At 43.7% G+C, this 26,134-nt stretch overlaps 1 protein-coding gene across 2 annotated transcripts in view; it reads right to left on the minus strand.

Annotated features, from left to right (window-relative positions):
- Positions 1–8,808: 8,808 nt before the first annotated feature.
- CAPN13 (calpain 13) overlaps positions 8,809–26,134 on the minus strand; it is a 90,213-nt gene continuing 72,887 nt past the window's right edge. For both annotated transcript variants that reach the window (XM_053383001.1, XM_053383000.1), the window contains 9 exons: positions 25,870–25,932; positions 24,022–24,079; positions 23,200–23,273; positions 21,028–21,096; positions 19,866–19,944; positions 17,148–17,264; positions 13,155–13,210; positions 9,818–9,871; positions 8,809–9,030 (listed from right to left, as the gene is read on the minus strand). In XM_053383001.1, coding sequence (XP_053238976.1) covers positions 9,845–9,871; positions 13,155–13,210; positions 17,148–17,264; positions 19,866–19,944; positions 21,028–21,096; positions 23,200–23,273; positions 24,022–24,079; positions 25,870–25,932 — 543 coding nt within the window. In that variant the 3' untranslated portion in view covers positions 8,809–9,030; positions 9,818–9,844. The remainder of the gene's footprint in view (positions 9,031–9,817; positions 9,872–13,154; positions 13,211–17,147; positions 17,265–19,865; positions 19,945–21,027; positions 21,097–23,199; positions 23,274–24,021; positions 24,080–25,869; positions 25,933–26,134) is intronic.

Here is a 26,134-nt window from a genome sequence, read left to right on the forward strand (position 1 = left end):
AGGGCGTTCCACAGGGCGGGTGCCACTACCAAGAAGGCCCTCTGCCTGGTTCCCTATAACCTCACTTCTCTCAGTGAGGGAACTGCCAGAAGGCCTCAGAGCTGGACCTCAGTGTCCAGGCTGAACGATGGGGGTGAAGATGCTCCTTCAGGGATACTGGGCCAAGGCCTCTCCCCTCTCCTTTGGTTTCCAGCAACTGGATTTCAGAAGCATTGCTGCCTCTGACTGTGGAGACAGAGCCTAGCCATCATGGCTAGGCCCTGTCCATCTTTTAAAGCAATCCAGTTTGGTAGCCATCGCTGCCTCCTGTGGAAGCAGGTTCCATAATTTTCTTAATTTCTATCACGTCACCCCTTCCTTGCCTTTTCTCTACAGCTGGCATCTTGACAACAGGATTTAAAAGAGAGCTTGATCCTGGCCATATTGGCTCCACTATTAGAATGCCCTTTTCAATAATCCCTTTCTGTAGTTTGATGAAGAATAAGAATAACAAAACAATCTTGAAAATACATATCAGGCTGCTGAAATACTTGGATACTCATTCTGGATATAGGATACCGAAGCTACGAAGCTAGGACACTGATGTTCCAGTTTCTGATTGCTCCAGAAGCTGTAGCTTCAGCGGTAGACCAATAAACCCCAATTTATACAGAGAGGGAATCCCCAGGTATGCCAGTCCCTCATCATCTGACTGGACACCTCACTGGTAAACTGACTGCAAGGAGCATCAAGCTGCTCTTAAGATATTTTGCTCACTTTGCATGGAGGCAGGAGTGCCAGCTTGGCCCCGCGACTGTGAGTGCCTGGGGCCATGGATGCCATGCACCATGTATTGCCCTGGCACCGAAATTTGTGGGTGCCCTGTGTTGGGATACTGCCAGGGAGATGGAGGCATCAGGCAGGCCCCCAGTTGTCTCCAGACGATCACCGGTCTCCTGTGGAACAGCATCAGTCAGTTAGCGACACAAGCCTCAGAGATGTTCCAAGACCCATGCACACCCTTTCAGCAGAGTGTGTAAGTCTCCACAACGAAAGATGCAGACACAGAGAGAACATATTTACGGCTATATTCAACGTAGTTCAGAACAAAGGAAAAACATGACTGCTTGCCTCTGTGTCCAGGAAAACAGCCACAATACAAAAGCTATATACAAACAGGCATGTGACACACAACAGCCTTTTCCCTTTTAAGGTGGAACGGAACTATATCCTAACACCCTGCCCCTTCTTGGGGATTTTTGTGGGTGCTTGGGCACCTAGGGCCCAAGAGAGTTGGCACCTGAAGCTGCTTCTTTACCAATTATTTATTCTGTAGTACTCAAATTTATTTACTTAATATGCTTATTTGGAGTATTTGTAGCTCGCTTTTTATCCAAGTAAGCTCCCAGAGGGGCTGACATACAGTCAATTGAATCAAGGCTAAGTCTGTCCCACCCATGAGGCAAGGTGAGGCAACTGTCTCCAGAGGCAGGATCCGGCCTCCAAAGATTGCATCACCTACTGCCCCGGGGCCAACAGCAGCTGCAGTACACTCCTTGGAGGCCGATCTGCCACCTCCTTGGCAATGTCCCCGAAATGCTACCTCCACAGCAGCCTCTCGGTGAATAGATGTCAGGGATTGGACTGAAGAGGAATGGTGGGGGCCGCCCCCCTTCTCCTGCACCTTCCTGAGAACAGGAGGACAGTATAGACTTAGAAAAGTGGTTTGTAGAAGGGCATAGTTCAGAGACTGCAAAGGGCAGAAGCTGGGAAATGCTAGAAGGGGAACAGCAGGGAGAAGGAGAAGCACCAGGGGAGACACAACTGACTGACTCAGTGTCCATGGAAAGCATTCCTGACCCCCCCTCCCAAGACCAGATGGGCATTGAGGGTATTAGAACAGAGAGCTCAGAGGCAGAAAGCTCAGATTAACCAAGGCAGGAGTGATGTTGAATAAGGGAGACGTAGGACGGTGGGACTTTACTTGGAGCAACGCCATTATTAGAAAGGCTGCATTCCTTCGCCATTCTCTGTAAATTATTGAACAAATTGCTTGGTAAGAACTTTTATCCTTTCTCTGATTCTGGGCTGCCACCATGGGAGGGATCTGATTCCCCGAGCCTGACAACAGGAGGCACTGCTCGTCTCCTCCCAACCCCTGTTCTAGAAGTTGATCTTTATTTCCCCCCTTTTCTTCCTGGTGTAGATCTTCTTCCTGGGGGATGGATGGGTGGAGACACACCATTTTGTGATTTGCCTCAGGTGCCGGAATGTCTTGGACTGCCTCTGAGCAAGCGAGTCCTTGCCCACGGGCTTACAATCTAAGAAAAACATGACACACGTGGGAAAGAGGACAGGGAATGAAATGTGGGGAGGGAATCAAACTCGGGCCTCAATTCTTAAACTGTTGTTCTTACAATGACCAGCCTCCACAGTTCAGAGGAGGTGCCAGATGGAGCTGGCTTTGGGCAAAGTGGATGTGCTTACATTGCTTTCTTTAGGCATACGCCAGGATGAATTAAGAAGCAGCATTGTCAAAGTGTGTGCAAACACCTTTTCCCCTTCCCTCTCTTCTCTCTGCATAGCTCAGTCTGTTAGAGCGTGGTGCTGATAATGCCAAAGTTGCAGGTTCGATTCCCATACGGGACAGCTGTGTATTTCTGCACTGCAGAGGGTTGGGCTAGATGACCCTCAAGGTCCTTTCCGACTCTTCTACAATTCTGTGATACCTAACCAGCACCTGCCACCTAAAGCTATGGCCTGGGCTTGGTCTCTTATGTGCACTTGTAATGAGCGTATTTGGATGGATTAGTTTAAACTGCTTTAGTGACATCTTATCTGCTAAGAGCCCTCGTATCTATGGGACCGCCTCTCCTGGTATGCCCCACAGAGAACCTCAAGGTCCATGAATAACCATAGTTTAGAGGTCCTGGGCCCTAAGGAAGTCAGACTATCCTCCCCCAGGGTCAAAGCCTTTTCAGTGATGGCTCTGACCTGGTGGAATGCTCTGTCCCATGAGACTAGGGCTCTTCAGGATTTAACCTCCTTCCGTCGGGCCTGTAAGACAGAGCTATTCTGCCTGGCCTTTAATTTGAATTCAGCCTGATCTTTTATTTCCCTTCTCTTCAATCCCTCTCCCCTTTTATGAAGATCACCCACTCTGAGACCCCACAGCTAATTCTCCCCTGGCCTCCTCGCTGGCCCAAGTAGGACCAATTCAACCAGCTAGCCCTGGGGATTATCTAATGCTTATTTCCCCTAAACTGATTTTTGAATTTTTAATTTTATTGTTATTCATGTTTTTATACTGTATTTTATGCTGCTTTTATAATTAAGTGTTTTAAATTTGTTGTTAGCCGCCCTGAGCCCGGTTTTTGAACCAGGAAGGGTGGGGTATAAATAATAATTTATTATTTATTATAAACTGCCAGGAGATTCCCACCAACATTTCACAGATGGGACATTGGGTTACACTAAGAAGAAGCAGCTCACCATGAACCATGAGTAAAACAATTGAGTAGAGTTCAAAGTGGGTTTGATGGATGCCTCAAAAAACTCTTATTGTCATCCCTTTGACAGGGCTGGCAAACCTGTGGCCCTGCTGATGTTGTTTGACTCCAATGCCACAGGTTTCCCATCCTTGGTTTAAATACTGTGATGGGAACTTTATCCCTTCCAGGTCTTGAAATCCCAAACACATGGTGGAGCCACTACAAGGATCTCTGGAAGCGCGACACTCCCTGAGGTAAGCTTCATTGTGATTCACTAGGCTATAGCTGGGCATCCTTTGCCTGTGTAGAATGTAGCACCAACACAATGAGGCCTACTGTGAAAACAGAGCCTTGGAGACACCTGCAAACTGCAAGATTAATGGGAAACCTGGTCCCAGAATTGATGGGTTAATATGGCATTCAGCATAGTTTTAGTTTTCACTGTTTTTAGGCAGGTGCAGCTGACAGGGTGGGGTGAGTCTGGGCGGCTCCACAGTGCCAGTCCACTGCTCCATCCAATCCTGGCATTCCAAAAATAGCAAAGGCTGTTTTTGACTGGAAAATCAGCAAGCAACAACTGTGGTTGGCAGAAAATTCACTAGATGTCACTGTCACACCACACAAGCACTGGGTAACTCAGAGAGAGAGAGAGAGAGAGAGAGAGAGAGCGAGAGAGAGAGAGAGGTTTGCCTCACTTCCCCGTTTGTGTTTTGTTTTTGTTTTTTTAAAATGTGTGTAGAGAGGTAGTGAGGTGCCCCTTTGGCAAGGTCAGACAATACACATGCAAATATAAGATGTATGAACTCTCACAAAGGTCCACAGAGCTATGCAAAACAGGGGTACTATGATAATTGCTGCTGACTGTTTGGAAGTACAGTGGTACCTCGGGTTACATACGCTTCAGGTTACATATGCTTCAGGTTACAGACTCCGCTAACCCAGAAATATTACCTCGGGTTAAGAACTTTGCTTCAGGATGAGAACAGAAATTGTGTGGCAGCGGCACAGCGGCAGCAGGAGGCCCCATTAGCTAAAGTGGTGCTTCAGGTTAAGAACAGTTTCAGGTTACAGACTCCGCTAACCCAGAAATATTACCTCGGGTTAAGAACTTTGCTTCAGGATGAGAACAGAAATTGTGCGGCGGCAGCACAGCGGCAGCAGGAGGCCCCATTAGCTAAAGTGCTGCTTCAGGTTAAGAACAGTTTCAGGTTAAGTACGGACCTCCAGAACGAATTACTTAACCCGAGATACCACTGTACACAAAACCCTGTTTTGCACAGCGTGAAGCCATGAACACAGGGAGAGGAAAATAGGATTTTGCTGGTGTCCTGGCCTCTGACCTCTGTGCACTGAATGATTCTGTGCATGAAGCCTACAAGCTGTGCAGCCCTGTATGTGTGGTCTTGGATCTTGTAAAAACTGGCACCCCGACCAGCTTATGCATATATTGTTTGTACATGTGCAGCATCTGTGTATAAAGTGGTAGTGAATGAATGCAGTTGTGGATTGGGATATTAGATGCAATACTGTTCACCTTCCAGACATTCATTGAACGGGATTTCAGACCACGTGTAAAAGGCAAACAGCACATGAAATCTGCAGTGTTATGGCTGCTTCTCTACACCCATTCCAACAAGACGCTCCCATGAAAATTTACCCTCACTCTGTTGCTGTAGACAGCCAATGTGGTGTAGTGGTTAGAGTGTTGGACTTAGGAGCAGGGAGACCAGGGTTCAAATCCCTGCCCCACCATGAAACACACTGGGTGACCTTGGGCCAATCACTGCCTATCAGCCTAGCCTACCTCACAGGGTTCTTCTGAGGATAAAATGGAGCGGAAGAGAGCCATGCAGGCCACATTAAATCTCCATGGAGGAAAGGTATATAAATGTAATAAACAGGTTGTGTTTCTGTACATATATGGATGCACTAGGGCAGGCTTCCTCAACCTCGGCCCCCCAGATGTTTTGAGACTACAGTTCCCAGCATCCCTGACCACTACTCCTGCTAGCTAGGGATCAGGGGAGTTGTAGGCCAAAAACATCTGGAGGGCCGAGGTGGAGGAAGCCTGCACTAGGGGCTGCCGTCCCTGTTCACCAACCCTGCCTACTCACCAACCACCTTCCCTCACACCTGGCCAATCCCTCTTTCCTTTATCCCACTCACCTAGCCTCTCATAGCTCACCCAAACCTCCCCTCCCCAGCCCATTTCCCTCCCCCCCGGTTCACCCCAACCTCCAGTCCCCTTTAAAAGAGGTGGGGGGCTCATTCACCTGGTGTTCTGTTGAAATACTGCAGTTGGCAGGGCCACCTATTGGCAGCCACACAAACTGCAGTGTGACAACAGCCTTACATTTTTTATGCGTATAGGAAGACGTGCTTATATAAATGAAAGCATTAAACTTCTATCCATTGTTTTTTTAAAACACAGACACAATCATTGGTATGTTCTACACTCCCATCTTAGCAGCTTTCATTATTGACCTGGGTTTTCCTCCCCAAGCTACTGAACACCTTTGACTTTGCTTGGGGATGGTTGATCAACAAAGCTGTCACAATGATGGATTCCCCTTGAATTATTGCTTAATTAGCTAAGCTGGAGGTATAAATCAAGTGCACTGCCAATTGTCTTATTCTGCACACAGGCGGCCATGCTCAGCCTGGCTCTAATGAATTATTAGCTCCTGCCACTGAGAAATTGCAATACGCAATCTCAGGTCTGTAATGGGAAAAGAAATCCAAATTCACATGTAGGGGCCAGAACCTGGAATAGCTTTACCACAGATATTAAGCGATATGCATGTGAGCAGTGCCACTGACCTCAACTGAAATATACGACCCCTAACTATGTTACTTTCTAGCTAGCCCACCACAGAAAAACAGAAATGAAAAAGGGCAAAAGCACTGTATCAACAACTTCCTCCTACAACATCTTCATTCTATTGAATTGCAGCTTGGACAGCCCAATTTATTATTAGGTCACAGGGAATGGCTCAAGTAGATAAGAACTTGGTGATACGGTTCTGAGCCTCTGAAACTTTAGGGAGCAGTGGAATTTGTGGAAAGGTTTTTTTCTCTGTGTGTGAACTCTTTGGCAGAAAGTGGTGGTGATTTATTATTTTTTCTACACCACTTGGGCACAAAGAAACAAAGCGAGTTTCCCTGAAAACTTCCAAAGAATTTGCACACCCTTGGAAAACTAAGGAGGAGCCCCTTCCCACCTGCACACCCTCTGCCTGTAATGTGGTGTTGAATCAGAGGCGATTTTAGGGTGGCGTGACCAGTGCAGTTCCACTGCCGCCATGCTGTAAAGGTAAAGGGACCCCTGACCATTAGGTCCAGTTGCAGATGACTCTGGGGTTGCAGTGCTCATCTCGCTTTACTGGCCGAGGGAGCCGGCGTACAGCTTCCGGGTCATGTGGCCAGCATGACTAAGCCGCTTCTGGCGAACCAGAGCAGTGCACAGAAATGCCATTTACCTTCCCGCTGGAGCGGTACCTATTCATCTACTTGCACTTTGATGTGCTTTCGAACTGCTAGGTTGGCAGAAGCAGGGACTGAACAACGGGAGCTCACCCCGTCATGGGGATTCGAACCGCCAGCCTTCTGATCGGCAAGCCCTAGGCTCTGTGGTTTAGACCACAGCGCCACCCGCGTCCCACCGCCATGCTGTAGAGGACACCAAAACTACGCTGTAGAATGGAGTGTGAGACACGTGTCGCACAGAGCCCAAACCCAGCCACTAAATTTGGGTTGGGGATTTCATCTTAGCTTTATACTGTGATGCTGCTGTTACAACGTCCCAAGTCTCGGGGGGGTGGGAGAGAGGACTCGCTCAGTGTCTTCTGGGAGCACCTCTTCCTTCTCACAACAAGGAGAAAGGAGCAGCTTGTGGTGCTCAGAAGCTGATTCTGAGCTCAGTTGCACTTGAGCTTACCTTATAATCAGTTCTGGGTACCATTTAAGGACCCTCAATTTCTGCACTTTGGTGCTGTCACTATTAGAGGCGTGTCTACTCTGCTGGGATAAGAACATAAGCAAAACATGTTGGATCAGGCCAAAGGCCCATCTAGCACCCTGTTCTCACAGTGGCCACTCAGGTGTGTATGGAAAGCCCACAAGCAGCACCTGAGTGCAATAGCACTCGCCCCACCAGCAATTCCCTGGAACTGGATAGGGTTTAAGGCACGAGAGTGCCTTGATCTAACAGGGTTGGAGACAGAGGGATGTACCACATCGTCATGCATGTTTTCAGTCTCCACTTTGTGACCCATAACAGCCCACCTGTTTCCTTCCGCAGCAAAAGAGGGAGCAGAGGGATGTGCAGCCAAAGCCCCAAAATCACAGACTGAGTTGTTAAACGTTGGAACCAGGTGAATCTCCGTGAATGTCTATGCATTGCTGCTTTAATGGAATTTTAATGAAATGCTATAGAATTTTCTGTTTATTTGCTTGCAAAGTAAGCTCGCCATGGATTATTGAGTGCAAATTACACAGGCAGCCTGTGGAACTGCATTCTGCACCGATTAGCCGATATGCAATGCAGCAGGTTATGAAGTATTAAAAAATCAACTACCTCTTACTGTATGCATGCATGTGCAGGCACACACAAATGCACACACACACACACCTTTAAATGAAAGGGTTCCCAGAGCAGCTTACAGATCAATATAAAAAGGAGAGAGAACTCCTGCCCCCAGGCTTACAATCTTAAAGACATGACACACAAGCAACAAGGGAACGGGGAGGGCAGGGAAGAGGAAAACAAGAAAATTGACTCTTGAAGCTATGCAGTAGGAGCGTAACTCCTAATGGGATGAAAACGGCTTCAGGGTGTGGGGCAGGGTGGCAGCGAGGCCAAGACTTCATGGGCACATCCCAAAGAGCACCTGATTGGCTTTGCCAGCGTACCCACAATGCCCTGAACTTGAAGCCACCCTGCCCTGTCCCAGTAAAGAGCAGGAAAACTACCAGAGATGGAAGGAAGTGCCAACAAGAGAAGAATGGCAGACAAAACTGATGGGAGTATGCAGAGATGGCAAAACTGAAGGTCAGAAACCAGGAAGATCAAGTATTTTCAAAAGACTGGAGTAAATTCCTAATTTATTGAAAAGACCACTGTAAACAGTTAAAATCATTGGCAGGGATGTAACGACACTTGTAATGTGGAATTAATTATGGTAACTATGGATATATAACAGATGGATTATGGTAAAAGATGCAGAAAATTTTATTTTAAATATGGAACCCATGGAGGGAGGGAAGGAGGTCCGAATGTGCAAAATAACCTTTTATTTTAATGTTTGAAATGGTTAAAGTTAAAATGTATAAAACTATGTAAAACCAATAGAAAAACTTTATTTAAGAAAAGAGCAGGAAAACTACATCCCTCATCAGCTGGTCGATTCTAACAGTTTAACCGCTGCACTACATTTGGATGTGCTCCATAGTTTCAACAGTGGCTACTCCCTCCACTGCCCCGCCATCGTAGAGAGGCTGCAGTGACGACACAGCCACTTCACTTGTCATTCTTCATATGTCATTCTTCACACCTCTTCAGCTTGAAAAAAAGAGAAAAAGAACAATATATAAACACCAGAAGTGTACACAAGAGTCCCTCCTGATTTTCATTCTCAATGAAAGGATTGGGCCGCATTATGGAGAGGGTTCATTAACGGTGGGTAGCACAATTCCAGGCATGTTTTGTTTGGAAATATATGTATTCCATTTCATTCAGTAGCACTTATTCCTGGGTAAGTGTGCACAGGGTGGCAACTTGAATCAAGTAGCACTGCTGAGTAGGGATCTCGGAGGAATCTGTTGAGAATGGCCTATGCAGCAGATTTCCTTCCATCCACCCATTTGACTCCCATCATAGACTAGAATCTTGCTATGAATGCTCTTCACCTTAATTGTCTACAACAATGGCAACTTATTTACATGTGCATATTCTACGTGACTCGCCCTCAGTCCAAGTGTACTGGGATGGCACCTTGTCCGGGGAGGGGAAATGGTGGCAACACCCCTGGCCTCTGATCTGGGGCTTCCGTCAAAGTGGTAAGAACATAACAGGTCTCCATATTAAGTGAGCTTCTTGTTGGTGGAGGATGTGGTGAAGGTGGCGATTTATATTTTCAGCAACTTGTAGCATGCATTTCGAACAGCCAACCAAAGAAAGTGAGCAGGGGCCATCAGGAAATGCACTGTGCATGCTAGGACTTCTTATTTAACAGACTGAATTCTGCAAAAAGTGTACTTCCCCAATACACTGTTTGATATTAAAGCCTTTGAGAAAGAGGTTTTGGAAGGGAAGCTTTACATATAACAGCATTTGTTTAAATGCTTACCAGCATTTATAGAGCCTTGTCACTTGCTTAGCAGTACATTGTCATCGTCATCCACTAGGAGAAAGGGAAGGACAAAAGAGAGGGGAAAATCAATGCATTTATAAATTCACAGTAAAATGTAGCAAGAAAAATAGGGCTGCATAAAATGTCAACATATTTTTATTCTAAAGCAGAAATTGATTTTTCAAAAGTGGTGGTGGAAACTTTTCCCCTCAGTCCTGTTATTTGTGAGACCATTTCCCTCTTCAGTCTTACTTTTCTGCCATTATCTGATTTCCCCCCTCATAACTGCTGACTTGATTTCCTGTAATAATTCTAGACGACCACATCTCGCACCAACAGTGCTTCAAGCTCTGTTGATTAAAGGCAATATTGTATTTCCCTCTGTTAAGAGACACTAATTGCTGCTCAAGCAGGTCTATCAAAATCAGGCATTAAGAAATTATAGGTAGCAATACCAAATGGAGACCACTGTCTAGTATTATGCAGCTAGCGGGGGACCTTTTTTTGGACAAGGTTCCTGAAATGGTGGCAGCAATAGACAATAAGCTGTCACATGTTGCATTTTAACTTTGTGGACAAATTCACATGTATTGTCAAATATCACACAGCAGAGATGGGGAACCTGTGGATCTCTAGGGTTTCCTCTTCTCCCCTTCCCCTCTTCCACCATGTACACCTCACAAATCATCTGTAGGATCAGGAGAACCCCCAGAATTGGGAGAGTGTTTTCTCTGGCAAGCAGAAATGTGCATGTTCTGGTGAAACCATCTTCTTAGTGCTACATTACATTTCACCAATGGTGTGGCTGTGACCTTACTCTTGTTTAAGTCCCATTGAAAAGCATCCATTCTCAATGTTTCAGTCTTATGAGTATTGCTATTATAGGGCCATGAAACTCAGACTCTGTATACAGTTGCTCTGGATGCTCGTTTTGTCGCATTAAAAAAATTCAATGAAAATTTAAAAAAAATTTTTTTTAAAAAAAATGACTAGTCCCATGGACTGCAAGAAGATCAAACCGATCCATTCTTAAGGAAATCAGCCCTGGGTGCTCACTGGAAGGACAGATCGTGAAGCTGAGGCTCCAATACTTTGGCCATCTCATGAGAAGAGAAGACTCCCTGGAGAAGACCCTGATGTTGGGAAAGATGGAGGGCACAAGGAGAAGGGGATGGCAGAGGACGAGATGGTTGGACAGTGTTCTCGAAGCTACCAGCATGAGTTTGACCAAACTGTGGGAGGCAGTGGAAGACAGGAGTGCCTGGCATGCTCTGGTCCATGGGGTCAAGAAGAGTCGGACACAACTAAACGACTAAACAACAACAATTTTGTGATTAAGGGGAACCAAAGTGCTTCTTAACACCCTTGAGGTTAATTGCAGGAAATAAATCTCTGCCAAGGTTAAGAGGGCATTTAGGGGCAACGTGAAACTCTGCAGGTATACAGCACGTACCAAACGTTACATGTGAAGCAGGTAGTTGCACACAGGAACCCGTTTTCCCAAGTAACAGCCCAACTGTAGTTCAGTAAATGGTGCATTTCTTAAGTAATGAAAGTAGATTGAATCAGGTGGCATAGAGACTGCTGAGCCAGCGCCCAACGTTAGTTCAATAGCCTGTGACTTTCCTGAGGCTGTCATTGAAACCTTAATGATGCACATTTTCCCCTCCTTGCCACGCTTGAGATGGTTTTCCTCCACACTCAAAATAGTCACGTCTAGCACTGTAATCACATGCGCTTGTGGACTGGACTGGCTGCTACAGGGGAGACTAGAAGTTGCCTGTACCAGGTCAGTGAGCCTAAATATATATTACAGTAATGGCAATGTGATTAGCAATTGCATTGTGAGTTTTTGAAACACAAAATAAATAAAAGGCATGGGTGCTGAGGAGGAGAGCTTTAACGTAAAACAAACAAATGAACAAAATGAAGTTAACAGACTTAAATAAGCTTAATAATCAGACTATGCATACACAAATAATAGTATCTGTGCTGCCCATAAATGTGTTAATACAATTTTATTATATAAAAATGGAGCTGAACCTTATAGTAAAAAAGATGGGAAGAAACAAAAATCCAGAATATAAGAACCCTATAATGCAATAACTAAAACAGATAAGTCTATAAACAAAACCTATGTCAAAATAATATTTCCACAACATATAAAGAACCATAGAATAATCTGGATCTAAATAAACAGTGTGTGATTTATGATTCTTCAACGCTATTCTTTAGACAGCTAAAATGTCAGTAGAGGGTGTTCTAAATGGATTAATACATCTATTTAAGTCTGTTGGACGTGACCTTTTCAGTTTTATTTTGCTGTTTAATGAGCCAGACCTTCTTTCTGATTGTTAAGGTGAGGTTTAAGCCTCCCCTCCCCAGCTGTGAGAACAGGGCAGTGCTGAGGTTGGAGTTGTGTAGATATCCTGGCAGAGCCAATCCAGTGCTTCTGTTGGTGCATCCACACAACCTCAACTCGTTTCCACCCTGACCCATTCTAGCCCCAACTAGGAAAGTCACAGTGGCTGGCATTGGAAGGTAAACTCTGCCCCACGACACTGGCCACCACTAGCCAAAGATTTGGGGGCTTTTGTTTGTTTATTGACAGTGAATTGCATTGACATGTATTTGTAGAACATCTTGGGTGGCTTGTAAGATGCAACATTCGCACTGAAAACGCAATTTTCTCCCTCAATGCTGAATTCACCAGATATGGTGATTTTTTATTTATTTTAAATCTTTCTTCTTCTTCTTCTACTTCTATTATTATTTTATTATTTGTACCCAGCCCATCTGGCTGGGTTTTCCCAGCCACTCTGGGTGGCTTCCGACAGAGATTAAAAATACATTAAATCTCTCTCATTTGTTCCTTAAAGTATAAACGTACAGAGATATCTAGAGGTATTACTGGAGATACTTTGGAGTGAGAATTCCACTCCTGAGCAACCTCATCAAAGCATCATGTTCTGCATTTGAAAAACCTCAATTCTGAAGTATTAAGTACCGAAGAGAGAATAAAAATCTGTTGCTAAGCCCCCTTTTGCCTTCATTTAATGGACTTGCTGATATGAATAGTTCTTTCTAAATTGGCAAATTCTGAAATGTGAATCCATACCTCCAGACACAATGAAATATGCATTCAAAATCTGCTATGAATGCCTATTCCAGTTTAGGTTTTGTGTTTCGTGCTCTATTTTTTCCCTCTCCCCTTTTTTTTAATAAACCTGTTTCAATCTCATTTGAGAGGGAAAGGCATTTGGTTTCCAAGGATGAAAACAAGCTACTACGAACAATAACGGAAAAGAGGAAAATGGAATTAAGCACCACTTGCCTGATCTTCAGTGAAATAGATTCCTCTCCCATCTGCAGATAAATTGCGAAATGCCTCTAGAGAGAACAAAACAAAGCTTCAATTTGCAAGAAAATAGAATAGTTTGTAAAACTATAGGAAAAAAAGTGGTGGCTTCTAGCATATATAAAACCATAATAAAACATTTTTAAAACTTCCCTATCTAGGGCTGCCTTCAGATGTCTTCTAAAGGTTGTATAATTACTTATCTCCTTGGCTATGCGGTTGCATAACTCCATACCCTCCAACATTTCTCCGATGAAAACAGGGATGTCCTAAGAAAAAGCAGGACATTCTGGGATCAAATAAGAAACTAGGACGGCTTCTGTAAAACCGGGACTGTCTCTGGAAAATAGGGACACTTGGAGAGTCTGTTATTGTGGGAGCCTTTTTTTCAGCTGCACCAGATGGTCCATGTGCTTATTTTGCTTAATGGTTAATCCAGCCCTGTCTTTCTCAGACATTCTTTCTTTCTCATTTAGGTGGGCCCGCTGTGCTGTGGAGGCTCCCGTCATGCCTGCCTCCACCATCTGTCTCTTCAGGTACTTGCTTTTTGTGGGGAGAGGGGGAGCGGCTGGCTGTAGGGCCCTGGAGTTGGGCCCTGGACTCCGACCCTAATGGAGCCACAGGTGTGTTCAGGCACCACCGAAATGAACAGAAACCGCCTAAGAGGACAGCTGTTTCTCAGAGACATTGGCCAAGTTCATGCATGATGCTAAATCATAGTTTAGTGGCAAATGAGTCTTGGCAAGCCATGAAAGCATAAGAAGAACCTACTGAATTGCACATCTAGTCCAGCATCTTGCTCCTGCAGTGGCAGCCAGAAGCCCATGAGAAGCCTACAATCAGGACCCAGAGTGCACCAGCACTCTCACTACCCAGAACTGGGATTCATACCAGCATTGGGCTTGTGTGTGTCCCCTCCCCTTTTCTCCAGTTCATCCACGAGGAGGAGAATGGAAACATTCACCTGGTTGTTGTTTTTTAAAAAAGCAGAGTTTGCTGTTATGTCCAAACCAGGATGTGTCATTAGTTTAAATTATGGCTTATTGAAGAAAGCTAGGATCCGAAACCATGCCTTGATTTTGATTTCGTTTCAATAAATCATCATTTAAACTGATGTCTGAACTGGGCCACTGTGTCAATGGAGATAGACAAATGCGCATGTTGTGCAAAGTACCCAGTATCTCAACAAAATAAAACAAAACACTGCTGTGTATGAATGCCACATGCTCTCTTTGCTAGCGTTTTGTGTAAAGTAATGTCCACTTATGCGTGCTGCAGAAATAAATTCTGCTTGCAACTTCCTTTGTGAGAAAGGGGGTGGGGAGTGTAGAAAAAGGAGCAGCTGGTCTTGTTTGTGGCTTTCTACTAGTCACAGTGAGCTAGAAGGCGATACGGAAGATGGACTCAAAAAGGGATATTCAGCCATTGCAGTAATATAGTAAGCATCCTTTTCCTGCCTCTAGCTAAACTGCAGGCTTAGGAGACCTAGTATTCTCAGAGTAAAACGGTACATTAATGTTATGGTCTTAACTGCGATTTAATCTCCACCTCCATTTTACAGCAAGTTATAAAGGGGGAGATGCTTTTGATTTAGGTGTTATTACTGTGGATTTCCAGGGAACATGAGTAATGGTCTAACGAGCCTCTTAATTTATTTATTTAACTATCTGTCATCAATTCGTATTATCGATGTGCTGCCCTTTATTTCCATTTATCAGTAATCATCTCCTGAGTAAATCCCACTGGCAGCGCTTTCAAGTGTTTGAAGAAATGCATAATATGTTTTTCTCTTTGACATCTGGTGGGAGGGTGTTCCACAGGGCGGGTGCCACTACCGAGAAGGCCCTCTGCCTGGTTCCCTGTAACTTGCCTTCTCGCAGTGAAGGAACCGCCAGAAGGCCCTCGGCGCTGGACTTCAGTGTCCGGGCAGAACGATGCAGGTGGAGACGCTCCTTCAGGTATACTGGGCCGAGGCCATTTCAGGCTTTAAAGGTCAGCACCAACACTTTGAATTGTTATGTTTTATTCCTCCACTGACAATGCAAGATGCTTTTATCAAACGTGTATAATTTAAGTTGGGATTGTATTAAATTTTAGCATCTATCTTGGAAATGTACTGTGTCCTGGCAGGGAAGGGGAAATCTTCCAGGGTGAGAGGCTGAGGGAAGAGGCAAATGTTCCCAGGTGAGAGATGAGAGGGTGCATCTTTCTCAGTATGGGATAAAAGTTAGGCTATATCTGTGAGAGAGGACCCTGTACTCTTCTAGCACTTTTCTTCTTTTCTACTGTTTTTTGCTTAGATTCGGGGGGTTTTAATCGCAATGTGAAAAGTTTTAATAAAACTTTTTAAAAGAAAATGAGAAAATGAAAGTGTCCTGCAGTTTGATTTCTTATTTTTAAATGTTTCTGCCAATAAAGCTTGGAGATTTTTCTCATTGGATTTCCAGAGGTATCTGGTAAGATCCAGTCAATGGCAAAGATCACTCACACAGCTTGAGCATTCGCTTTGCTCCTGCATGTTCCCTTTCCAGAGAGACAAGCCACTTTCCAGACAGTGGCTTGTTTCTTTAGCAATATGAAAATTGTCCATGTGAGTTTCCCTAGGCACCTTCCAACCTCATGCTTCAGACTAAGAGAACCTTTTAATATAGGTCTTTGTGCAGCTTTCATATGTCTTCATGTCACCATCTCCCCTTATTTTGCCTCTTTATTGGAAGAGTCCACTTTTGAAGGAAGGAAAGGAAAGTTTTGTGTTTGGTAATTGCAAACCAGCTAAGAAGCTCCAGGTGTATAAGAAGGCATACATGATACTTCCTTTATTTGAAATTGTTGGCATATGACAGATGCACGTTTCAGATGTGCATTCAAGTGACAGCCATAAAGCATTTGTGCTGTGTCCCTTTGAACTGGATGTGCAATCAAATGCACATCTCATCAACATCCTTACACAAATGTCACACTTAACAAATTGTTTATGCATGCCTAGACCTGGGTCAAAGCTAGAAAACAAATGTGTGAAGTTCAGTGTCTGCATTGGATGTTTCCATCCTTGGATTTATTCCTACTTTAAATATATATATATATTAAAATAAAGTAAAGTAAAGTAAAGTAAAATAAAATAATAGAAATAGCTGATTTGAAGTCAGACATTCAGGTGCTTTGCCTATCTATTGCAGGCAGGCAGGCAAACCAACAAACCATGAGGCAGTTCCTCAAAACACACACACATTCACACAAATAATAAGAGCTTATACTTCACAACATGTTTTAGGGAATGGAGTTGGATTGGATGGAGTATCCAATTGCTTGAATTATGCTCTATTTTACAACAATAATATTTTGTGTCATTGCTCTGTTTAAATCTAAAGGTAAAGGTAAAGGTACCCCTGCCCATACGGGCCAGTCGTGTCCGACTCTAGGGTTGCGTGCTCATCTCGCTCTAGAGGCCGTGAGCCGGCGCTGTCCGAAGACACTTCCAGGTCACGTGGCCAGCGTGATGAAGCTGCAGCTGGCGAGCCAGCACCAGCACAGCACATGGAAACGCCGTTTACCTTCCCGCTATAAAGCAGTACCTATTTATCTACTTGCACTTTGAAGTGCTTTCGAACTGCTAGGTGGGCAGGAGCTGGGACCGAACGACAGGAGCTCACCCCGCCGCGGGGATTCGAACCGCTGACCATACGATTGGCAAGTCCTAGGCACTGAGGTTTTACCCACAGCGCCACCCACGTCCTGTTTAAATCTACATTCCAATTATTGTTGGACTCCACCTGCCATCAGCCCCAGGCAGCATGACTGATGGTCAGAGATTGTGGAAGCCTATAGGCCAAAGCGCATTTTCTGATTCTCAGAACATTCAGTCAGTGAGTCACTTCTCCAACAATGGATGCCAAACTACTGCATCAATACCTTAAAACGTATTAGCAACTAAGGAAATGTTTTTACGAACATCCGTTGTGTGTAACTTACTTGCCATGGTCTTAAGACGAACCATGCAGCACACAAAATCAGGAAAGTTTATCCTCATCAAGGAGTCACCGTATCGCACGGTCATCAGCTGGAGGGTTGTGTCATCGATGAACAGACCTGGAAACAGCAGCAGAAGAAGGCAAAGGAAGAGATTATAATATATTTAAAAAGGAAACATTGTCCAGTAATGTTCACCAACTGCAGAGAATGGAGTGTTGTCGACTTCCTCAAACATTCCAATCAGGGCCACTTCCTTTATATATATAAGAAAAAAGGTTATAAGACAGCCCAGAATCTGGAAAGAGCATTGTGTGGGTGAACAAGAGTCACAGCTTTACAGCACACTTGCAGGAATGTCTTCTCTGCCTCACTGATTTCCAGGTAACCAGGAATAGGATGCAGCCTTAGGCAACTCAAACACTAAACTCATGGCAAGAGGCAGTCAGGTGGGTCCCTGGCTGAAGGAACAGGACCTTAGGAGGGCTCACAATGGCAACAGGAATCCCTGGGGTGCTAAACTGCTGCTTAGTATTTTCTCTCCTGTCTGCTTAGAAGGCAAAGGGGAAGAGAGAGAAATGAATGATATAATCCTTGGCCCGGAAACAAATGTTTACAATTCATTTGACTTCGGCATATCAGTAATTAGATGCAGGATTTATAGGGTTGAAGGAACCTCTTCAAAGGAATCTGGAATCTACTGACTTGTACAGGAAGAAGCCGCACATCAGCTTTCCCCTGAATTCTGCTCTTGGGGCAAAAGAAGCTGACTTTGCCATATTTATATTCATACTACTTACAAAGACACACACGCCTCCCTTTCTTCTGTTCAGTGCCTGTACTGTTTGCTGTTTGCCTTCAAGGACTGCACAGCATGCAATTTTCCTCCCTGTGTTACACTTTATTGCCTTTATTATCACCATACCTTCCTCGCACCTTCCTTTATGCGGCACATTAGTGATAAATTCCAGATAGCGGCATTGAGAGCATCTGCCCCCACTCCAATTGCGCACCAGGAATCATAACAGTCTCTAGAGGCCACCTAACTCCCCCTCTCCTCTCCTTTCTCCTTCTGAGCAATCTCACTTAGGTTTGCGTCTGTCATTTGATCACACTTTCTTTTTCACTCCCCACCCAGGGGAGGGGAAAAAGAATTAACATGTTAAGGGCATAATGCAGCTTAAGAAGCTATCTAAAAATCTAAATGCTCGTCACTAAGGCAGCATTATTGGATCGTAGCTTCCTCTGTGCAGTGTGATGGATTGCATATATTAAGGTTACCAGGGTTTTTTCAATGAATCTGGGGGCACTTTAATTAATTAATTAATTAATTAATTAATTAATTACAGTGGTACCTTGGGTTACATATGCTTCAGGTTACATACGCTTCAGGTTACAGACTCCGCTAACCCAGAAATAGTATCTCGGGTTAAGAACTTTGCTTCAGGATGAGAACAGAAATCGTGCTCCGGTGGCGCAGCGGCAGCAGGAGGCCCCATTAGCTAAAGTGGTGCTTCAGGTTAAGAACAGTTTCAGGTTAAGAACGGACCTCCGGAAAGAATTAAGCACTTAACCCGAGGTACCACTGTACTATGTTCGGGACGTTGATGCTGCAGTGATTGCGGTGGCAGAGGGGCGGCTGCCACCTTGACTTCAACTGCCACATTTCCCCTTCCTCCGAGGCTTTTATCTCCTTTCTCTATGAGCCTGGGCAACCCCTGAGTTATTGGTTCTTCGGTGGTGGTGGTGAAGCGGTGTGCGGGTCAGGCATGGAAGGTGGAGAAGGAGGGCCGAGAGCAGCAGCGGTGGTGAGGCTCGGGCAACGCGATGCCTCCCTTCCCATCGCAGCAGCCCCAATCCCATTCCTACTTGCGAGCAAGCAGGAGGGGGCGGGGATCCCTCAGCTGGGAAGGGAGGCTTCCTGTTGCCTAACTGAGAGATCCCTGCCCCCTTCTGCTTGCACGCAAGCTCTGATAGGCAGCGTGAAGCCTCCCTTCACAGCTTAGTTGCTGGGGTCAGGGAAGGTGGAGGCAGCCCGGAAGCTGCATCTTAGAGCCCCTGCACCACCATCATATGGGGACTTCCGAGCAGCTCCTGAAGCCAGCCAGAGCCAACTGCTCCCGGCTACTGAGACTGCCACTGCTGCATTTCCCGGGGACATTAGATGAAATCTGGGGACATTCCAGGGATGGAATTTGTCCGGAGATTTATTCGCAAATCCAGGGACTGATCCCCGGGAAACAGGGACGTCTGGTAACCCTGGCACATATAAATCTACCCACCAAAGGATTCTGCTGCAAAACTGGGGAAGCTAAGGGTTAAGGTTGGTGGCTTGGTTGCAATTCCAGGATTGTTCAGCAGATGTCATTGCGAACTCAATGGATTCTGACTTCATGAAAGAAACAATCTTCAACATTCTGCAGAAGGCGCCAGAATTGGAATTTGTGATAGTAAGCCTATCTTCCCCACTCTTGTCTCTTCCAGGGCTTGTGACCAGGGTTTGTTTGCTATTTAAAATAAATAAATAAACTACACCTCTCACGGCAACCTGACACACACCCCAATTTGGTAGGTGAAACTTTTTCCATTCCTAATCTCCATATCAGGAGAAAAGCTTCACCTGCTATATTCCTGTTTCAGAAACGTTTCCACAAAGATGTATCAGATTTCAAAACTTAAATTGGCCTTAACTGAAAATACATTCAGAGTTTGTCAGCATACCTTCTTGCTCTATTACTCTTCTCAAATTCGAAATATATAGGAATCCAGAATTATTTTCATCTTCTCTTTCAAAAATGTCCTGGAAAATATTAAAACCCAAGATAATATTTTAGGACATGGCTAGTATATCGATTCAGTCACTGCCATATGAATTGTCATAGCTAGCGATGAAATTTTCTGAAAATCTTGATGTTGAGCTTATACACATAGGGCCCCCCCCCAATTCCCATCTTATTTCTTAATCCTTATCAGATGTGAGTTCTGCCTGCCCCTCTTCAGTTAAAGCTATGAGAAAGTCTCACATATTATATCCATTATTACACACAATATCTTATGTATAATATTACACATGTATGCATTATACAAAGGGACGTGGGTGGCACTGTGGGTTAAATCACAGAGCCTAGGACTTGCCGATCAGAAGGTCAGCGGTTCGAATCCCTGCGACGGGGTGAGCTCCAGTTGCTCGGCCCCTGCTCCTAACAACCTAGTAGTTCGAAAGCACATCAAGTGCAAGTAGATAAATAGGTACCGCTCTGGCGGGAAGGTAAATGGCGTTTCCATGCGCTGCTCTGGCCAGTAAAGTGAGATGAGCGCCGCAACCCCAGAGTCGGCCACGACTGGACCTAATGGTCAGGAGTCCCTTTACTTTTATGCATTATACACAGATTCTATATGCATATACAAAGTTCACAAGCGTAACCAGCACATAAACAGATACATACAAAATGCTCGTATATACTAATATAAAACTATGTTGCACAAATATAGTACAACATGGACCTTGGCTCTTTTATAAATATGTGTTGTTTTATAATATAATTTTGTATATTACACATAGTGATTTGGGCATTTAAAAAAATAAAAGAAACCCAACAGTACATAAGCGGTTTGGGCATAAGTGAAGCTCAGTACTAGAGGCAACTCAGTTGTATGTAAAGTTTGATAAGGTCAGAACTACAAAAATTGTTTATAAATCCATTTAGAACAGCGTGACACAGTGCAGTGAGGGTTTCACGTTATTATAGGGTGAAAACCTCTCTTCTCGGGAAAATGAGATCATTAACTATTTAAAAAGTACGAAAAGGAAGAAAACAGGAAAAGGGCAAAAGAAAGAACAGGGAAGCAGCTGAGAGTTTGGATTCATACAGTTCAGTCATACCTTATACTTATAGAGATTTCGCCAAAGCTTTTCAAACTCTTGCAGCGTGAGTCTTCCATTATTACTGGCCTGTAGATGTGGTCAAGTTTTAAATACATTTTGATTGGGTTGCATGTTAACAGATCAACTTGTGCACTGGCTGGTGGCCCAGAGTGGGGAAACGATCAAAACATTAGTATCTATGATTTGCCTCTCTAAGCTTTACGTCTTGCCTGGCTTGAGCAGAAATATGGTGCTGTAGTGCACTTTCGGAATCGTCCCAAATCAGATGACAGGTGGGGTGGTGGTGGCATATTTGAGAGTTTCCTATATTAAAAAAGGAGAAATCCTCCCCGCACACAGACAAAGGACACATCAGGAAAAAGCAGTATTAGAACCTGTCTGATATGCTCAATTTGCATTTGCAGGCTGCTGAGAAATGTCACGAGTACATCATGACTAAAAACCATTAAATTTCAAAACCTGCAAAGACTAAGAAACTACACTCCCACTTCATCCGATGTATAAAGTGCTATCCTGAGTTATAGGTATATACTCTAATGTTTTAACAATAACGGGAACATATATTTAGCTTGCTCCATATATATTTCACACTCCATTAAGAAATGTGTAAGATCTTCCACTGCTAATTAAATACATAAACAGACCTTAGCATTCCAAGTCTGGTCTATCAGGGGAAGCAGATTCAAACAAGTTTGTTTAAAGGCAATCTTTAGTTCTCTATGCATCAAGTGTTCAAAATATTAAGGGACCTGGACATGAATGATAGTTGAATATTAAACATGATTTACAGAAATAAATAATTGTTGCAATTACTTTGGAACAGAGCATCTTTCAAACACTGCAGTAATGCCCTTTGGGCCTTGTCATAGCCCAAGAGATAGAAATGGGTAACTGAATACCACAAATTTAGAAACACAAAAAAGGCACGGTCCCTTGATTATTTGGATTTCTCTCCCCCCAAACCCCGCTCAGGTTCCACAGAAAAGACTTCCGTCATTGTCTACGGATGGAGGAGAAATTTGGTTCTGTTTGTATCTTAATGCAAAAGTATCAAATTAGCACTTCTCAAAACAATATGAGAATTGAATTTTGCCCTTCCTTTGGAATGCACATCTGTCTGAATTTTGCAATGCAGTTCTCCAACCGAAAAATGAATACAAAAATACATATACAAAATTGCAATATATTAGGCAAATATGGGGAAAATGTGCTTATTAGAAGAAATGCACACCAAAAGTATGATGAACTCCTCACTGCACTCAGAAATCTAGCACATCAGGAAAAGACTGGGCTAGATTCTGTCTGGCATGTTTGCTTTCCATTTGCAGGTTGTTGCTTTTTTTTTAACATGGGAGAATGTTCAAGCATGCAAGTTCCCTTCTTCTGATTCATACGTAGAAATGCAACAGTCTGGAAAGGGCTGTCGTACCTGATATTTGAACTGGTACTTTGGCTGTGAGAGCCCACACTAGATTAACAATGTGCTTTATTGCATACTCCTCGTTCCAAAAGGAAATAGGCAGCTATGGTGACCAGTTCTAATAGGCAACTTATTCAAAGTCAGGCAAATGTAAAAGAGAAACACGCTTCACAGTTTTTTGTTTGGTTTTTCAGGGGATGGTTGTGGTGGTATTGACAATCTGGTGAACTATAGCTATTATTCATCCTGTGTTACCTGCGTCTTCTATTTAGATAGTTCACGCAGCGATTTTACTGTTAACAAGACAACATTGGAAATGTAGAACAAAAGGGATCTTTGGCATGAGCATAAATTCTATCACATTTGCCTTCCCTTTCTCCTAGACATCGGAACAAGTCTGGGCATGAAATGTAGTCAGATAGTTAGGCTTTTCTACGCAACATAAAGTCTTCTTGGATGGAAGATTGGACTGTATCTAGGTTCTGATAGGAAGTGATTTACAGAAGTAGGCAACATTTCAGGTGTTTGAGGAGAGGGTTGTTTTGATCTTGTCTTTCCTACCTGACATTTAATCAAAAAGGGGACCTTAGAGGGAAGAGTTTGGCCACTTATAGATTCCCTGCATATGCAGTGGGCAGATCTCATGGCAAATATTTACTTGCGGGGCTCCTGCAGTGGGAAGCACAGCCATAACTCAAAGCAGGGAAGGGCAGCGTAAGGAAGGTTTATTGCATTTGTTGAAAAGATACATCCATCAGAGCTAAAAGGCTCCTGCACGAATCGAAGCTGAATCCATCTCCGCTTCCCCGACTGGCCATTAGATCTATAAACGGATAAATCAGAAAGCAACAGGGACAAAGAATAAGGAGGTTAGGGGAGGAGGCAGGCATGAAACGGTCCACTTGTAATCCGTGGAATTTGGAGTCAAAGTGCCACTACTGCATGCTGTTTCACAAGTCACATTTTGCAAAATATACCAGAGGGGCAATTGGAAAAGGACTGGGCCTTGGAGTGTTTAAGGTTGATTTAAACTCTGTTGCAGCATTCAAGTAACTTCAGTAATAGTTGCAAGGAATATATAAGAATTAAGATATACTAAGAAAAAGTTTAATTATGATAAAAGTGTGTATTGGCAATAAGTAATTTGAAATTGAAATATGGAATAGACGGGAGGTTGGGTCTTTAGTGTTAAGACCAATTTATGTTTTATCGTTTGTTAAGAAAATTATGTGTCTATGGTTATTCCTGTGTGTAAAAAAGAAAAAGAAAAGGTTGATTGAAGAACAAGTGTGTTTGGACTACTGCCTCTCCAAAGGCCTCCTTCTCCCTCCAAACGGAGAATGTTTGCAAGTTATCCTACACTATGCACATTTGACACCACAGTTTTTAACCCAATTACAAACTAATGCCTGAATGCGACGATTTGAATGTGACTTCAAAATATGCACATTCACATTCCCGCACATTCAAAATATGTCCCTCTTTGTGTGTGTTTTAGCAACTGTTCAGGATACAAGACAGAAGAAAAAAGAACTTGAAGAAATTAGTTGGCTACCAGCAATGAACTTTACCTTTCTGGACTATTTCATTCAGAATTCCTTGCAGCTGTGAGGCATCCAAGTAAGAGGCCTAATTAAAAACATATGAGAAGGGCTTACAAATGCTACAAAAGTTGTATATTTTTTAAAACAACAACAACAAACTGTTTCTTCATAGATATAGAACTGAGAGGTTTTTCTGGGCAACCTGACCTTTCCTTGGTAGTGATTCTTCATTCCCAAGGCTGCTGAGCACTTATATTACTTCTACCAAAATTGGCTTGATTCTGCTTTAATTTTTATTCTTAGATAATTCCCAGCAGCTTCTGAGATTTGGGGAGTGGGGTGGAGGTGGGAAGTATTCTTATTATTTATTTCATTTATGAATAACTTCCCAGGAGACATCCCATGAAAGCAAGTTAGAACAACCTATTTAAAACAGTTGCATTTATAAAAAACAATTTTAAACAACAGCACACACACAAACTGGATTCAAATCCAAGACAGATACCAAATATTTTCAATGTTTTAGGTTTGTTGAAAGAGAAATGGCAAGTGCCCCAAAGTCAAGAGAGAAGGCACTTGCCTGTCTGATATACAACAGGAAGGAGTTCCAATCGGTTGGGTTGCCAGCACACCAAGGGCCTGATTCCAGTATTGTGTAGGATGGTCTCTGCAGGATGTACTCCCTTGCAGAATGTAGGGAACGAAGCAATCTTTTAGGTGTCCTAACCCTAAGCTGTATAGGGCTTTGTACACCAATACCAGCAACTTGAACCTAGTCCAGTAACTAATGGGATACCAGTGAAATTCTTTTCAGAAGTGCCGTAATACGATGGCAATATACCAGCCCAAAGAGAACAATTGAGCTGTCACATTTTGCACTAGCTGCAGGCAGCTTCTGGGATTGTGGCGATCAAGATGTTCATTGGACTACAACTCCCATTTGCCTATTGCCTATTTATCTTGTGGACTGCCCTGAGATCTTTCGACAAAGGACGGTATAGAAATCTAATAAATAATACAAAGTAAATAATATTGGCCATACTGGGACACTGAGAGATCAATACAAGCTATGAGAGGCTGCAGTTTCTCCATCCCTGTTCTAAGAAAATATAATGCTTTGCACTGTTCTTTTGGTATCCGCAGATGAGATCGCATGGAGTTGTGCCTTTGCAATGCTGCCATAACACCATGGTGTAAAAAGAGCTGAGAATCTGGCCTATTGCCCCTGCAGCTTGGAGTTGCTTGACTCATGAACCATGGAGAAACTTCCTTCGTTGCCCTCGCTGCTCCCTGGAGACAAACCTTGCGCATTATTCGCAGCAGGCAGTGTCATTTTCACCTTTTATGCATTGATATAACTATTAGCTGTGAGAGGTCTATTGTGCAGAGGCTTTTGGCAGCAAATTTTTCTCTTGACTAAGTCAAGGAGTCCTTTATAACAGTTTATTAAGCCATTAAGAGCATCTCCTGTGAACACATGCAGCTCAGCTCAGAAAGAATGGGAATCAATTACCCAAACATTGACTGATGTCTGCTTTCCAAACGCAGCAAGTGCAAACTGGAAGTAATTCTGATCACAGTAAAATATGATATACATACCCACATATATTTGTAGCCAAGGGTTACTGCTAATTGCTTGTTTAAGGAACACCTTTCTCCCCTCAAGCAATCAGCCCTCAGCCATCTATTATGTTTTAGCCGGGTTCCTTGCCCTATTTGTTACAGCAGCTGGCAAATCAATAGAGTTTTGAGAAACCCACCTGAGATCTGCATTTGCTAAAGCTGAATAAAGAGCAAGACGGGAGACTTTTATTTCCCAATTCTACATGCCATGTTGATGCAGACAAAAAAAATTTTCTTCCCCATTCAACGTACCTGATTAGCATATCTTAGGAAGATGTTTTCATAGGAGTTGTCTTGATTCCACTTGGGCACAACCTGGATCAAAGGGAAGTATGTGCGTACAAAATCAGTCACAAAAATCAGTCGGCATGAGACAGCATCTTATTTTTATTCAAATGACCCACAGATGTTTCAGGCAATTTAGAGTTAGCAACATTTGCACAAAAGGAGATTCAGTCACCTCCGCAAAAGTACGAAAGCGGGAAGAAATGTGATACAACAGAACTCTGTCCTCAGA

The sequence above is a fragment of the Podarcis raffonei genome, chromosome 3 (genome assembly GCF_027172205.1).
Source record: "Podarcis raffonei isolate rPodRaf1 chromosome 3, rPodRaf1.pri, whole genome shotgun sequence".
Classification (NCBI taxonomy): domain Eukaryota; kingdom Metazoa; phylum Chordata; class Lepidosauria; order Squamata; family Lacertidae; genus Podarcis; species Podarcis raffonei.